General features: G+C 41.9%; 1 protein-coding gene and 1 long non-coding RNA gene across 4 annotated transcripts in view; one reads left to right on the top strand and one right to left on the bottom strand.

Moving 5' to 3' along the window:
- Nucleotides 1–17,105, top strand: part of LOC132380261 (uncharacterized) — a 280,768-nt gene that overhangs the window by 163,328 nt on the left and 100,335 nt on the right. The gene's annotated exons all lie outside the window — the stretch shown is intronic.
- On the bottom strand, nt 2,331–3,545 carry LOC132405038 (C-C motif chemokine 20-like). The gene is made up of 4 exons (XM_059989748.1): nt 3,341–3,545; nt 3,130–3,241; nt 2,967–3,044; nt 2,331–2,678 (listed from the first exon to the last, which is right to left on the bottom strand). Exons 1-4 carry the CDS (start codon nt 3,420–3,422, stop codon nt 2,648–2,650), a joined length of 303 nt encoding a protein of 100 aa, XP_059845731.1. The 5' UTR covers nt 3,423–3,545; the 3' UTR covers nt 2,331–2,647.

Raw genomic sequence — 17,105 nt, forward strand, 5'->3', positions numbered from 1 at the left:
GGAGATATGACACAGAGGATTCATCGGATGATGTTGTGGATGAATAAACCATCTGAGAACAGATTGTAAAGGGAGCAATTGAAGGATTAATAAGAGAACATTCCAGTGAACTGCCTTCCCAAGATCAAAATTCCCAAACCAGAATAAGAAAAGTGAGTGAGAGGAAAGATACCCAGAGCTGTCAGCACCAATTTCATCAGTCTCAGAGTCAACTCCATCAGTCTCAGAGTCAACTCCTACAAGCACCACGGAACCTGAGATTGTTTTCACAGCCACATGTCTCATGAACTGTGACCTCCCTTGTCAGAAAGGTGTTATTCCACAAGGGTAAGAAATCCTCCACAGTGATCAAATCTTTCATCGGATGGTCTGAATGGGATCATTTAAAATCTACTACACCTTAGACATTTGTATAGTTATTGTATGTAATAGTATGCTCTGTATATAGTTGACATACATTCTAAATAGAGTTATAGCTTATAGATATACAGGGAGAAGTGTTATATATTTAATATTTTAGTAATATTGTAAATATATTGTTTGATTAAGCATTCTTTGTTGTTTACATAATGCACTGCAGATTATCTGTATGTCATCACACCACCACATGATATGTGTATGCTTCTCTGAGGTAAGACACAAAATTAGACTCACATTTTGGACTCCCATCTTTTCCTTTAAATTAACTTAATATTCTGGAGTTACAGAATATAACAAGTAGTGGAAAGATTAAATGCTCCTTTTCATTGTTTAATTCTTTCCTTTGGCAGAAATGAAACAAGCACAGCCTCAGAATAGATGGATGTCTCTTAAGAACAGGGATGAGGAGGAATTTCTTTAGCCAGAGGGTAGTAAATCTGTGGAATTCACTGCTTCAGATGGCTGTGGAGACCAGGTCATTAGGTATATTTAAAGCAGAGGTTTATATGTTCTCGATTTGTAGGGATGTCAAAGGTTATGGGAAGAAGGCAGGAGAATGGGGCTGAGAATGGTCATAAATCAGCCATGATGGAATGGTAGAGTAAACCTGATGGGCTGAATAGCCTCTTTTTGCACCTATATCATATGAGCGTGAGATCTATTTTCTGAATCAATTGATTTTTGAATCAATCATCTCTTTCAGATCACTGGTGATGCTGGCACAAACATAAATACTTAGTTCTCCCGCTTCTGTTATATCACTTTGTGTTACTACGGTCAGCACTGTTGCATTGTTTCTGCGCTTGTTACTATATTTATTATTGTATTTATTGTGTCCATGTATACTGTTTACACTGTAAGCAAGCAAGAAATTCCAATATATCTGGTGAACATGACATCAGTTTAATCTGGATGAATTGGAATTATTAACTCATCCTTGCACTCTATGTCAGGAAGACCAAGGAATTGATTGTAGAATGTGGAAGGGGATGTCAAGGAAATATACATTGGTCCTCATCGAGGGATCAGAAGTGGAAAGGATGAATATCTATTCCGAGTCCAACATATTGAGGCAATTGCAAAGAAGGCATGAGAGTGGCTATATTTCACATTTGTTGAAAGAGTTTGAGGACATTTGGTATGTCACCAAAGACTCTGGTAAATTTCTACAAATGGGGAGCATTATAATTGGTTGCTTCACCCTCTGGTATGGAGGGACCACTGCACAGGTTGAGTAAAAGCTGCCGTACATAAAGCTTCAAACCTTGACAACTCCAGCATGCACACAAGCCTCTCTAGCTTTGAAGACATTTTCAAAAGGTGATGCCCCAAAAAGGAGGCATCCATCATGAAGGACTGCATCATCCAGGATATGGAGTACCCTCTCCTCATTGCCACCATCGGGTAGGAGGTACAGGAGAATGAACACACACACTCAACACTTTAGCAACAGCTTCTTCCACTCTGCCATCAGACAATGAACCCATGAACACTATTTTTTCTCTCTGTTTGTATGACTTATTTAATTTAATTTGTAATGTATATTTCTTTGAGTATTTTAATAGTTGTTTTATTATGTATTGCACTGTACTGCGGCTGCAAAGCAAGAAATGTCATAACATATGCCAATGATATGAAACCTGATTCTGATTCTCAATCTGGAAACCTTCAGCATTTGATCAAATCAATCCTATTTGTTTCCTCCTCATGCCTGATGATGCTGCAGTCATGTTGGTGCTGAGACACATAGTATGTACACTTGTGCCAACTTTGCATCAAATGTTTTTATAAGAGAGGCTAACATAATGCATAAAAAATTACAGAAGAAAAAGAAATTGAAATAATTCTCTTTATTATTCATTCACATAATTTATTTAATTTAAACAGAAGTGTCAATTAACAAGGTTATATTTAAACTTAGAAATATTCCTACTTAAGTTACACTTTCCAATAAATATGACTAGAAAGTAACAAATAAATATACAGATAATTATAACAATATTAATTGCATTTAACTTGATATTAGCAGAATGTAACAGAAAATAAATAAGGCTCCACAATTAAGTTACTTTACCATGTTCAGTGGAACATACGATAAAACATTTTTCACATCAATTGTGAGTTACATCAGTTTTAACAAACATTTTGTCTGTGCATAGATACTATGCAGGAGGTTTTGTCAGAATCATCCATCTAATGCAGATAACTTTTTTTCTCAAGATGCAGCTCAATGATTCGACAGGGTTTCCAGTTTTTTGCTGGAAGAAAAGAGGAACAATAAGTTTCAAATAATCAAATGTAATAAAAAGAAAAATCATTTAAAGTGTGAATGTTTTTTTCTCTAAATACTAAAAATCACTGAAAAATTTGTGCATTTTATAGCAATTTGGTGAAGAAAATTACATTTTTAAGATATACATATGGAAATCTGATAGTGGATGCTACCCTTGTCTTAATTGTTGTCACTATACATTCAGAACATCACTATAGCTTTCTCATTGTAACAGGTCAACGCATTTGCTGAATGCTTAAAGCTGTGCTCTTACCTCAAAAAAAACAGTGTTCTCTTCACCCAGGGCTGATCAGGATCTACACACACTGCTCTTCCTCTGATGGTATAGAGTCTGTAAGATATTTAAATCAATTGATTGAAAAATCTAATAAGTTTAGTTCTACAAAGTCATATGCAATATATTATGTTGTACTTACATAATTGCATCTATTTCACACATTTCATTGGAATTTTGCTCCAAGTAACCAGAGATTAATTTCCGTGGCAATCGATGCTTTGAATAATTGAGGCAGCAATCTGCATGTGTAACTGGAAGAATAAAAAACAATGGTATGCATGTAATACTAGTCAATATAATTGTAAAATCTGATTTGTAATAATGAATAAAGAAGCAGCTTTAGGACTTACCAGCTGATACTGAGTCACTGAACGTGCTGAGTATGATCATTGAAAGCATGGCTACCGAGGCAAGTTGCTGGAGTTTGTTCATTGCTGGTTATTGGTTTACCAGGTAGCTTGCCTATGGAACTTGTTGACTTGATGGTTGTGCTGTGATCTGATGGTTTTGATCTTTTGTCAACCTGTTTATATACTGTACTCGTAGAGTTGGGAATTTTTTTTAAAACAAGGAAATATATCGTGTGACCTCCTTGAGTTTTCCTTTATGACACTTTACCTGATTACATCACCAAGTTTATAAATAGACTTTGGCAGACTGACATCAAAATTTATGTACTTACTAACCCCTTTGTTTAACTGTCCAAGAGTTCAGGAGTATCTTGTTCCAAGTCAAAACAAATTGTCAAATTTATTGTCATGTGCACAAATACGGCAAGAAAGTATAATGGAAAAAATTACTTACAACAGGCACATAGATCCCTGTAATACGCAGAGCACAATTGATACTTAATTGCTATTTAGTTTGTTTCTTCTGTTATTACCATTTGGATTCTAAAGTATTATTACAATATATTGAAAATCTATGGAAAATAACCTTTCAAAACCAGCTGTTGCTGTAGTCCAAAATGGGTCAGTACTACACTGGAATTTAGAAGGATGAGAGGGGATCTCATTGAAACATATAAGATTATTAAGGGATTGGACACGCTGGAGGCAGGAAGCATGTTCCCGCTGATGGGTGAGTCCAGAACTAGAGGCCACAGTTTAAGAATAAGGGGTAGGCTATTTAGAACAGAGATGCGGAAAAACTTTTTCACCCAGAGAGCGGTGGATATTTGGAATGCTCTGCCCCAGAAGGCAGTGGAGGCCAAGTCTATGGATGCATTCAAGAGAGAGTTAGATAGAGCTCTTATAGATAGCGGGGTCAAGGGATATAAGGAGAGGGCAGGAACGGGGTACAGATTGTGTATGATCAGCCATGATCACAGTGAATGGCGGTGCTGGCTAGAAGGGCCGAATGGCCTACTCCTGCACCTACTGTCTATTGTCTATTGTGTACACAAAACCGATGAATTTTAAAGGTGAACATTTTTATCTAGGCACAGGGAGCTTCACTAAATTATTCAGTAAAATGAATCAATAATTTGAAAAGCTAATTAATCAGAAATTGGCAAATAAATTGAATCATGTGAGCAAACACGAGGAAATCTGCAGATGCTGGAAATTCAAACAACAACACACACAAAATGCTGGTGGAATGCAGCAGACCAGGCAGCATCTATAGGGAGAAGCGCTGTCGACGTTTCGGGCCGAGACCCTTCGTCAGGACTAACCGAAAGGAAAGATAGTAAGAAATTTGAAAGTAGTGGGAGGAGGGGGAAATGCAAAATGATAGGAGAAGACCGGAGGGGGTGGGATGAAGCTAAGAGCTGGAAAGGTGATTGGTGAAAGTGATACAGAGCTGGAGAAGGGAAAAGATCATGGGACGGGAGGCCTCAGGAGAAAGAAAGGATGTGGGGGAGCACCAGAGGGAGATGGAGAACAGGTAAATGACTAAATATGTCAGGGATGGGGTAAGAAGGGGAAGAGGGGCATTAATGGAAGTTAGAGAAGTCAATGTTCATGCCATCAGGTTGGAGGCTACCCAGCCAGTATATAAGGTGTTGTTCCTCCAACCTGAGTTTGGATTCATTTTGACAGTAGAGGAGGACATGGATAGACATATCAGAATGAGAATGGAACGTGGAATTAAAATGTGTGGCCACTGGGAGATCCTGCTTTTTCTGGCGGACCGAGCGTAGGTGTTCAGCGAAACGGTCTCCCAGTCTGCGTCGGGTCTCACCAATATATAAAAGGCCACACTGGGAGCACCGGATGCAGTATACCACACCAGCTGACTCACCTGGAAGGACTGTCTGGGGCCCTGAATGGTGGTGAGGGAGGAAGTGTAAGGGCAGGTGTAGCACTTGTTCTATTTACAAGGGGAAGTGCCAGGAGGGAGATCGGTGGGAAGGGATGGGGGGGACGAGTGGACAAGGGAGTCGCGTAGGGAGCGATCCCCGCGGAAAGCAGAAAGGGTTGGAGGGAAAAAGGTGTTTGGTAGTGGGATCCCGTTGGAGGTGGTGGAAGTTACGGAGAATTATATGTTGGATCTGGAGGCTGGTGGGGTGGTAGGTAAGGAGAAGGGGAACCCTATTTTGGTAGTGGGATCCCGTTGGAGGTGGCGGATAAGGTTCCCATTGTCCTTACCTACCACCCCACTCGGGATAGGGTTCCCATTGTCCTTACCTACCACCCCACCAGCCTCCAGGTCCAACGTATAATTCTCCGTAACTTCCGCCACCTCCAACGGGATCCCACTACCAAACACATTTTTCCCTCCACCCCTCTTTCTGCTTTTCGCAGGGATCGCTCCCTACGCGACTCCCTTGTCCACTCGTCCCCCCCACCCCCCCCCACCCCATCCCTTCCCACTGATCTCCCTTCTGGCACTTATCCTTGTAAATGGAACAAGTGCTAACCTGCCCTTACGCTTCCTCCCTCACCACCATTCAGGGCCCAAGACAGTCCTTCCAGGTGAGGCGACACTTCACCTGTGAGTCAGCTGGTGTGGTATACTGCGTCCGGTGCTCCCCGTGTGGCCTTTTATGTATTGGTGATACCCGACGCAGACTGAGAGACCGTTTCGCTGAACACCTACGCTCGGTCTGCCAGAGAAAGCAAGATCCCCCAATGGCCACACATTTTAATTCCATGTTCCATTCCCATTCTGATATGTCTATCCATGGCCTCCTCTATTGTCAAAATGAATCCAAACTCAGGTTGGAGGAACAACACCTTTCTCTACTGGCTGGGTAGCCTCCAACCTGATGGCATGAACATTGGCTTCTCTAACTTCCGTTAATGCCCCTCCTCCCCTTCTTACCCCATCTCTGACATATTAAGTTGTTTGCCTGTTCTCCATCTCCCTCTGGTGCTCTCCCACATCCTTTCTTTCTCCTGAGGCCTCCCGTCCCATGATCTTTTCCCTTCTCCAGCTCTGTATCACTTTCGCCAATCACCTTTCCAGCTCTTAGCTTCATCCCACCACCTCCGGTCTTCTCCTATCATTTCGCATTTCCCCCTCCCCCCACTACTTTCAAATCTCTTACTATCTTTCCTTTCAGTTAGTCCAGACGAAGGGTTTTGGCCCGAAATGTTGACAGCGCTTCTCCCTATAGATGCTGCCTGGCCTGCTGTGTTCCACCAGCATTTTATGTGTGTTGCTGTGTAAAATGAATCACGTAGCAGTTTGCTCTATTATATAACTTACTTCTGTTTTCTGATGAACATTCACTATCCATGCCCGATGAGGTGTGGGGGTGGTCGGGTGAACACCAGGGTCTTTGTTGGCGCATTATTTAATCAAGAAAAAACAATGGGGTCTACTTCAGCTTAACTAAACAGTGTATTCAGCATCCTGACAAAGGTAACTAAAAAATAGCATCAGATGCAGGTGAAGTCAACAAATACCAAAGACAGTGTCAATGTTAGGGAGCAGTCAGGCTTGTTAGGAATGGTCAAGGAACGATGAGAACAATGACAGAAAGTCGGGCTGATTAGAATCCATTCCTCTGCATTCAGCTTCTCTGATGGACAACGTGATCATCTGCACACATTGGTATATGATTTTATTTTACAGGAATTGTGCCTGTGTTTTGGAAATCCTTAGTGTTTTAGAAGTTGTTTGTAATTTGGAAATCTTTCATAAGATAGAAAATCTTTGTGAATTTTAAATGTGTTTTCAGAATCTTATCTACATCTGAATCTTATCAGTGGTAGCTGTGTGGAACCAGCTTCCAGTAGAGTTGGTAGAGGCAGGTTCGGTATTGTCATTTAAAGTAAGATTGGATAAGTATATGGACAGGAAAGGAATGGAGGGTTATGGGCTGAGTACGAGTCAGTGGGGCTAGGTGAGAGTAAGCATGGACTAGAAGGGCCGAGATGGCCTGTTTCCATGCTGTAATTGTTATATGGTTAGATGGTTATTGAAATACACATGTAAAAATAAATGAACTGTGTTGAAGCTACTTTGTTGACTGGTCATATCTGCTCCTTGGTAGGGTTGGGTGACCCACCACTCAAATAGTGGGTATTGGCAGCTAAGTTCACTGTGGAGGATAAACAGGGATGTGATCTGGCCTTTGAAGAGTAGATGGTTACAGTATAACCTCCCTTTAGTGAGTGTGAACAAGGTTATCCATATTGGATAGGGATTACCATCTTCAATAGAGTTTGGAAATTCACAGATAGCAAACCCAATGCCATTACAGTTTAAAAGAGAAATTGTAAAAGAAAATGATTCAAGTTTTCCAGATATCTGATTTTTCTCTTTGGACCTTTGTAAGTCTGCTGGAAGGAAGGTCTTGAAAGCAAAAGTTCAGCCTCGGTGTTGCATACGGGATTGCTGGAATGATTCCAGGACTGGGAAATTACAATGATGTGAATTAAATGGAGAGGCTGGTGTTGATCTCCTTTGACTGAAGATCGCCTTAAGCAGTCTGTGTGGAGTTTCAGCATTCTGCGCATACTCTCCTCCCATCCGGTAGGTGCTACAGGAGACTCCGCTCCAACACGAGGCACAGGAAGAACTTCTTCCCTGAGGCTGTGACCCTGCTGAACCTCGCATCACAGCACTAAGCAGTATTGCACCCATATTGTACTGTCTCAGTACTTTTATATTTGTGTTCTGTAGCACTTACTTTTTAGTTGCAGTTATTTTGTAAATAACACTATTCTTTGCATTTCTAGTTAGATGCTAACAGCATTTCATTTGGCTTTGTATCTGTACTCGGCACACTGACAATGAAGTTGAATCTAATGTAATCGAAATACCCAAATGTGTTTTTCTGCAGGTGCTCTGAATTCTTTCTAATTTGCAATGACACCCTGGTAAATTTGTTGAATGCTGTATATTGCTTCTGGTGTAAGTGGTGACGGAAGATTCAGGGTGGAGCTAATAAGCATGTGAGAGAGAACAGAATACAGGGAAATTACACCAAAATGAATGTGAGTGCACTGAGAGCTGGTATAGATTTAGTAGGCCCAATGACCTTCTGTGCCATATGAAAGTATGAAATATAACAGAGGCCCTTCATAATCAAGAAAGGATTAAATAGTGAAATAAAGTCAGTCATTTCAGTGTCTGAAGGGTTAATGAATAAGTGTGAATGATTCAAAGTGACTGGCAAAATTACTGAAGGGCTGGATGGGCCTATTCCGCGTTGTATCTCAATAAATAAATGTTTATAAATTAGAATGCACCACCTTGTAAAAAGGTGTTTGCATATTCAATGTGGGTTTCAAGACAGACGTACACATTCCAGTGATTTGAGGAAAAAGTAAAAACAAATATGTTGTTTTATTGTAAGTTTGACAAAGATATTTCTTTATTATGCTATTCTTTGATATTACTAAGTTAGGTTTCACATTAATGAAATAAAATCAAAAGATGCAAGAAATTCTCAGAAAACTGGGCAACTTCTGTAGAAAGAGATAGACTGTAAATGTTTAATGTTAATTGTGTTTCGCTTACCACAGCTGCTACCTGACCTGCTTTTTGGCTTTTTTTCTGCTTTTATTTTATATGTTCAGCATCTGAGAGTGCGCTTTTAAATTTTATCTCGGTCATATCACTGAGCCAGTTAAAACAAAACAGATGAGCACTTTTTGCTGCAGACTGCTGTTGGAATGCATATGCCTTCACCATGCAGAGAAGATGAATGCTGCAGTAACTTCATTTATTAAATAAGCAGTGTGCACTAATCTTCATCTTGCCTGTGAAATAGCCACATGCTGAAGGACCAGGGCACCTAAAATACAACCTCAACATTATTCAGTGCTTTCAGAAAGAGGCAGGTTGAAGGAATTTGGAAAATTGATCAAGAAATAATTAAAAGCAATGCCATTGCCCTGTAATTAATCGCAGTGGAAATCATAAATAGCTTCAGTGAAATTAAAATCATTTTTAAGATTTTAAATCTTTTACATTGTAAAAATTAGTTCTGCCTAGAAATGACTGCTGTCAATCGTGGATGACAAAATCTGAATATTTTGTGTCATGCTCGTCTGCCTGTTATTTTAATGTAGAGATCAATAGGCAGTAGATTCTTTTCCTTAATTAGTTTCACAGTGTGGACCTCTGAAACACTGTGGGTAACCTGGAATCAGAATCAGGTTTAATATCACCGGCATATGTTGTGAAATGTGTTAACCTTACAGCAACAGTATAATGAAATAAATGATAAAAAACTGAGTTATTCTAAGTATATGTATCCATTAAATAGTTATGTTAATATAGGTGGAGCAAAATAATATAAATTAAAAAGTAGCGAGGTAATGTTCATTAGAAGTGGGATGGCAGAGGGGAAGAAGCTGTTCCTGAATCACTGAGTGTGTGCCTTCAGGCATCTGTACCGTCCGTCCCTATGGTAACCGAGTGAAGGCGGCATGTCCTGGGTGATGGAGATCCTTGATGATGGACGTCGCTTTCCTAAGGCACCGCTCCTTGAAGATGCCTTGGATACCACGGAAACTGGTACCCGTGATAGAGCGGAATAATTTTAGAAGTTTCTGCAACTTATTTCGATCTTGTGCAGTAGCCCCCTGCCCACACCAGATGGTGATAAGTGTAATTGTAGAAGTTTTTGAGTGTTTTAGTTGACAAACCAAATCTCGTCAAACTTCTAATGAAATATAGCCACTGTTTTGCTTTCTTTATAGCTGCATCAGTATGTTGTGTCCAGGTTAGGTCCTTAGAGATATTGATACCCAGCAATTTGAAATTGCTCAGTCTTTCCACTTTGGAACCCTCTATGAGGATTGGTTTGTGTTCCCTCGTCTCACACTTCCTGAAGTCCACAATCAGCTCTTTGGTCTTACTGACATTGAGTGCAAGGTTGATACTGCTATGTGATTTGGTGTGTATTAGCTCTGGAAAGGAAAATGCTAGTTTAAATCTCTATTTCTGTGTTTGACTACTTCAATTGAATTCTTTAAATTCTTTTCAGAAAATAAGCATGCTTCATGCTGTAAATCTCCACCTGTATAATATTTGAGCAGCTTATAACATGATACCTTGATGAAAACCAAATAGCCTGATTCTCTGGCTCATGGAAAAAATAGCTAACTGTCAAGGCATATCAAGGGAGGTAAAGTTGCCAAGTGCTTTTGGGACTGCTTTGAATCAGTGGATTGGACCATATTTATAGATTAGCGCTCGGTTCTGAATGAATATGTTCCAGCTGTCACAGTCTTCATCAACACTTGTGTATCTTTGAAAACATACTGAGTCTTTCCCAAAACAGAAGCCTGGGATAAACCCAGGAGTTCCTTTGTTTGCTGAGGTCTAGATCTGTGATGTTCAAGACCAGTGACCGAGAACTCTAAAAGAAGTCCAGGGCATCATGAGACCAAACAGGGAATTACATGAAAATTAGAGACTCAGTTGGATGTATGAGAGCTGTGGAATATTTCCAAGCCACTACTTCCTCTAAGGTGAAAACTAACAGCATAATTGGCGGTGTTGCTTCACTCCCCAGTGAGCTCAGCACCTTTATGCACACTTTGAAAGGGAGAGTAACAACATATCTATGCTAATCCCCACAGCATCTGGCAACCCTGTAATCTCTGTCTCAGAATTTCCTTTATGAGGATGAATCCTTGCTCTGATGGTGTACCAACAACCTCAGACACTTCCAAAGAGCCAGTTGTGCAACCTCCAACTCTGACTCCAGCCTTGACCTCGAGGCCAGGTCTTCATGCGCTGCCACTGGAACCTTCATCTCCCCTTCCCCCACCAACATTCTGCAACCCCGCCTCTCTCAGGTCCCACCACCAGCTCTTGGGCCCTCAGAAACTCCATCTTTCTCTTACCCCACCTCTCCAGAACACCTCACACCTCCATTCCTCTCAGACACTACCAACCCCCTTTCCCCCTCTGGTCCCAGCTCTCACCTATGCTGGGTTTACACCATCCCCTCCAACCTTCCCCTCTCTGAGGTAGAACATTCTGTCCTCGGTAACAGCTTCACCTTTGTCTCCATGTGCCTACACATCAGTGAGTTCTCAGCCCGCCATGATGCTGAGCTCTTCTTCCTCCGCCTCCGTCTCCGAGCCAATTTCTTTGCCAAGGACTTGCCACCCTGCACCGATGACCACTTCTCCCATCTTCAACCATCCTCCTCTTCCTGGACACTCCACCCTGGTCTTGTGCCTACTCTGGAACTATTCATCGCCAACTACCAACAGGACATCAAGCACCTTGACTTCAACACACTTTCTTTCCAATTCCAACCTCACTTCTTCCGAATGTTCTGCTCTCCAATCCCTCTGCACCAATCCTAACTTCACCATCACACCCGCAGATGAGGGAAGGGGGTCTGTAGTAGTCTGGTTTACTGACCTCTTGCTGAGCAACAACTCTCAGACACCTCCCCTAACTTACCCTCGAACAGGACCCTGCTAAGGAGCACCAGGTTATTTTCTTCCCCACCAACACTGATTTTGTTAGCTCTGGGATCTCCCATCCACTGCCACCAACCTCATAGTTCCCATACACCTGCATCTCCCATTTCTATCCCTACCTAAGATTCACAAACCCCCTTGTCCAGGCAGGTCCATTGTTTCAGCTAGTTCCTGCCGCACTGAGCTCATATCGACATACCTCAACTCTGTTTTATTACCCCTAGTTCAGACCCTTACTACCTACATCCATGATACTTCACACACTCAAGATCTTTTAAATGATTTCAAGTTCCCTGGCCCAGAGCATCTTATTTTCACCATGGATGTCCAGTCCCTATACACCTCCATCCCCTACCAAAAAGGCGTTAAAGCTCTCTGTTTCTTACTGGACACCAGAACCAACCAGTTCCACTCCACCACCACTCTCCTCCACCTAGCAGAAACCATCTTCACTCTTAATAATTTTCCCTTTGGGTCCTCCACTTCCTTCAGACAAAAGGTGTAGCCATGGGCACTCACATGGGTTGCAGTTATGCCAGCCTGTTTGTTGGCTATGTGGAACAGTCTATGTGCCAAGCCTATACTGATAGCTGTCCCCCACATCCCTTATGCTACACTGATGACTCATTGGTGCTGCTTTCTGCACCCATGCAGAACTCTTCAACTTCATCCACTTTGCCACCAATCTCAAACATGTCCTCAAATTTACCTAGTCCATTCCTGACACCACACCTCCTCTTTCTTGATCTCTCTATCCCTGGAGGCAACTTACCTATTGATATCTATTACAAACCCATGGACTCTCACAGCTACCTGGACTATACCTCCACCCACCCTGTTACTTGCAAAAACGCCATCCCCTTCTCTCAATTCCTCGCATCTGCTCTCAGGATGAGGCTTTTCATCCCTGAATGAAGGAGATGTCCTCTTTCTTCACAGAAAGGTCTTCCCTTCCACCACGATCAATGCTTCCTTCCCACTTCTTTCATTTCATGCACGTCTGCTCTCACCCCAACCTCCTGCAACCCTACCAGGGATAGGGTTCCTCTTGTCCTCATCTACCACCCCAGCAGCCTCTGCATCCAGCACATAATTCTCCGGAACTTCCGCCATCTCCAAAGGGATCCCTTCACAAGCACATCTTTCCCTCCTGCTCCACTTCCTGCTTTCCACAGGGATTGCTCCTTCTGTACCTCTCTTGTCTATTTGTCCCTCCCCATTGATCTCCCTTCTGGCCCTTATCCTTGCAAATGGAACAAGGGCTACACCTGCACCTGAACCTACACCTCCTCCTCTTACGACCTTTCAGGGCTCCAGAAAGTCCTTCCAAGTGAGGCGAAACTTCATCTGTGAGTCTATTGGGGTCGTATACTGTGTTTGGTGCTTCTGGTAGGTCCTCCTGTATATCGGTGAGAACTGACTTAGATTGGTAGACTACTTCACCAAGCACCTATGCTCCATCTGCTAGAAAAAGTGGGATCTCTCTGTGGCCACCCATTTTAATTCCACTTCCCATTTCCATTCCAATATGTCTATCCATGGCTCTTCCACTGTCATGATGTGGCCACACTCAGGTTGGAGGAATGTCACCTTATATTCATCTGGGTAGCCTCCAACCTGATGGTATGAAGATCAATTTCTCAAACATCCAGTAATGGCCTCCACCACACTCCTTCACCATTCTCTTTTCCCCCTCTCACCTTGTCTCCTTGCCTGCCCATCACCTGCCTCTGGTGCTCCTCCTCACTATTCTTTCTTCCATGGCTTTCTGTCCTACCTATCAGAGTCCCCCTTCTTCAGCCCTGTATCTCTTTTACCAATTAAAGTCCCAGCTCTTCACTTTATCCATCCTTCTCCCGGTTTCACCTATCGCCTTGTGTTTCTCCCACCCCTCCCTCCACCTCGATCCCTCATCTTTTTTACCCCAGTCCCGCTTGTACTCTTTTGCAAAGATGCTGCCTGGCCTGCTGAGTTTTGTGTGTGTTTTTGTGTGTGTTGTTTGGATTTCCAGCGTCTGCAGATTTTCTGTTGTTTCCGATGGTGTACCTGACAGGGTGTCGATAACTTGTGCCAACCAATTGTCTGGAGTGTTCATGGACACCTTTACTCTCTCACAGCTTCGGTCAGACTTCCCAGTTGCAGCAAAACAGGCATCAATCGCACTCGTGCCCAGGGAGAGCAGGGTAGGCTGCCTCAACAACTATCGCTCAGTTATACTCACATTTACTGTAATTAAGTACTTGGTCATGGATAGAATTAACTCCTGCCTAAGCAGATTCCTGGATCCACTCCAGTTTGCCTGCCAGTGTAACAGGCGTACAGTGGAGGCAACCTTACTGGCTTTCAATTCTTCTTTGGAGCACCTAGACAACAGCAAAACATGTATCAGGCCGTTGTTTATTGATTGGAACAACTTGATATTCAACACCATCATTCTCTCACTACAAATCAAGAAACTTTACAGCCTCTACCTACTTCTGCAACTGAAATCCTTGACTTCCTCATTGGAAGACCACAGTCAGTGCAGATTGATATTAACATCCCTTTGCTGACAATACAGCGCTCTACAGACTCTACGTTCATAATTTTGTGTTAGGAGTAGCTTAAAAGCCATTTATAAATGTACGGATTACACCACTGTCTGAGGCAAAATCTCAAATGACAATGAAGAGGTGTACAGGAGTGAGATACATCAGCTGGTTGAGTGATGTTGTAACAGTAATCTTGCACTCATCAGCAAGACCATAGAGTTGATTGTGGACTTCAGGGAGAAGAAGTCGGGAGAACACACACAATTCTCATTGAGGGGTAAGTTGTGGAAAGGGTGAATAACCTCAAGTTTCTGGTCATCAATGCATTAGAGCATCTATCTTTAGCCCAACACATTGATGTAATCACAAAGAAGGCACAACAATAACTTTACTTCATTAAAAGTTTTAGGAGATTTAATATGTTACCAAAGACTCTTCCATTTTTTGATAATTGTAGGGTAGTGAGTGTTCTTGCTGGTTGCATCAGAGCCTGGTGTGGAGCCTTCAATGTCAGGAGGATGCTACAGAGGGTTTAGAGTTAACTAATTCTAACACAGACTCAACCCTCCCTGATACTGAGGACATCTTCAAGAGGTAGTGCCTCAAGAAAGTGGAATCCACCATGAAATATCTTCAGCACCCAGAACATATCCTCTTGGCATTACTGCCACCATGGAAGAGGCACAGGAGCCTTCAAGATTCTGAAGATATTGCCTAACCTTAGACAATATAGGCTTGTTAATTGCACCTCTTAAAATCACGGAAGAGGCACAGGAGCCTTAAAGACCCGCATTCAACATTTTAACAACTGCTTCTTCCCCTCCACAGTCAGACTGCTGAGTGGTCCATGAACCCTAACATTACCTCATTGTTCCTTTTGTTTTACACTACTTATTTATTTCTCTAACTTAGTAATTTTTATATCTTGTACTACACTGGTACTACAAAACAATACATTTCAAGATATATATCAGTGATAGTAAATCTGATTCTGATTCTGAGCCATTGCCTAACCTCAGACAATATAGTCATGTTAATGGCACCTCTTAAAAGAGGAGGGGTGGCATTAATAGTCAGGAAAGATATCACTGCAGTGTTCAGTCAGGACTGACTGGACAACTTGTCCAGTGAGGTGTTATGGGTGGAACTGAGAAAAAAGAAAGGTATAAAGGAACTGAGAACTAGAAAAGCCCCATTAGCCATCTTACCAGGGCTATATTACAGATGACTCAACAGTCCATGGGATTTAGAGGAATAAATCTGTAGAGAGATCACAGCCTGTTGCAAGAAACATAAGGTTGGTATAGCAGGTGATCTTAACTTTCCACATACTGACTGGGACTCCCATACTGTAAAAGGACTAGACAGGCTAGAGTTTGTCAAAAGTGTTCAGGAAAGTTTCCTTCATCAGTGCGTAGAGATCCCAATGATAGAGTGTGTGATACTCGATCTGCTGTTAGGGAATGAGGCAGGACAGGTGACAGAAGTTGGTGTAGGGGAACACCTTGTATCTCATGATCACAATGCCATTAGTTTCTAAGTAAATATGGAAAAAAGTAGGTCTTGTCTGCGGGTTCATATCTAAATTAGGGAAAGGCTATTTTTGGTGGTATGAGAAAGGATCTGGTAAGTGTGGATGGGACAGGCTGTTTTCTGGCAAAGGCGTACTTGATAAGTGGGAAGCCTTTGAAATTGAAATTTTGAGAGTACAACACTTGTATGTGCCTGTTAGAATAAAAAATAAAGATAACAGCTTTAGGAAACTTTGGTTTACAAGTGATGCTGAGTCCCTGGTTAAACAAATAAAAGGAACTGCATATGGGTAAGAATAAATGAAGTACTTTTGGAGTATAAAAAAATACAAGAGAACATTTAAGCAAGAAATCAGAACTGATTAGGGCTAGTCAACATGGATTTGTGCCAGGTAGGTTGTGTCTACCCAATCTTATAAATTTCTTCGAGAAAGTTGATGAAGGCAAGGTGGATGTTGCCTGCATGGACCTTAGGAAGGCATTTGGTAAGCTCCTGTATGGAGGTTGGTCAGTTGCCTGGCATTGAAGGTGAGGTAGTAAATTGGATTAGAATTGGCTTAGTGGGAAAATCCAGAGACTGGTGGTAGATAGCTTCCTTTCTGTCTTAAGGCCTGTGACTGGTGGAGTGCCACAGGGTTTGGTGCTAGGTCCATTGTTGTTTGTCATCTATATCAATGATCTGGATGATAACGTTGTTAACTGGATCAGCAAATTTGTGGATGACACCAAGACTGAGGTGTAATAGGCAGCAAAGAAGACTATCGGAGCTTGCAGCAGGATCTGGACCAGCTGGAAAAATGGGCTTGATGCACCATCAAAAACTCTTGGAGACAGGTGTTACAAACCCCGTAACTGGGTGTCTTACCAACAAAGATAGAAGTGTCCGTTGAAGTCTGGTGATACTATTTTCAACAATATTTATTAGCTAAAATATACAAAATAGTATCAATGCGAAAATACAGAGAATATACATTAGCAATACTAAACCTAAAGTTGTGTGTATCATAATAATCACTAATGAAACAAGCTCTATCGTTGTCTAGGGGATAATGAATTGTCAGATGGAAATATAAAGTTCAGTTCAGTTCATGCAGGCTGCGGTAGTTGTTGGTCGCGGTGTTTCAATTGAGAGAGAGAGAGAGAGAGAAAGAGAGAGAGAGAGAGAGAGAGAGAGAGAGAGCGAGAGAGGGAGAGAGAGAGAGAGAA

This window comes from Hypanus sabinus, chromosome 2 (genome assembly GCF_030144855.1).
Source record: "Hypanus sabinus isolate sHypSab1 chromosome 2, sHypSab1.hap1, whole genome shotgun sequence".
NCBI lineage: Eukaryota > Metazoa > Chordata > Chondrichthyes > Myliobatiformes > Dasyatidae > Hypanus > Hypanus sabinus.

Excerpts from the sequence above, each read along its gene's own strand:
- LOC132405038 (XM_059989748.1), bottom strand. The coding sequence starts at position 3,422 with ATGAACAAACTCCAGCAACTTGCCTCGGTAGCCATGCTTTCAATGATC. Across the intron at positions 3,242-3,340 it reads CAGTGACTCAGTATCAGCTG|TTACACATGCAGATTGCTGC; the intron begins GTAAGTCCTAAA and ends TTATTCTTCCAG. Across the intron at positions 2,679-2,966 it reads AGAACACTGTTTTTTTTGAG|CAAAAAACTGGAAACCCTGT; the intron begins GTAAGAGCACAG and ends CTTTTCTTCCAG.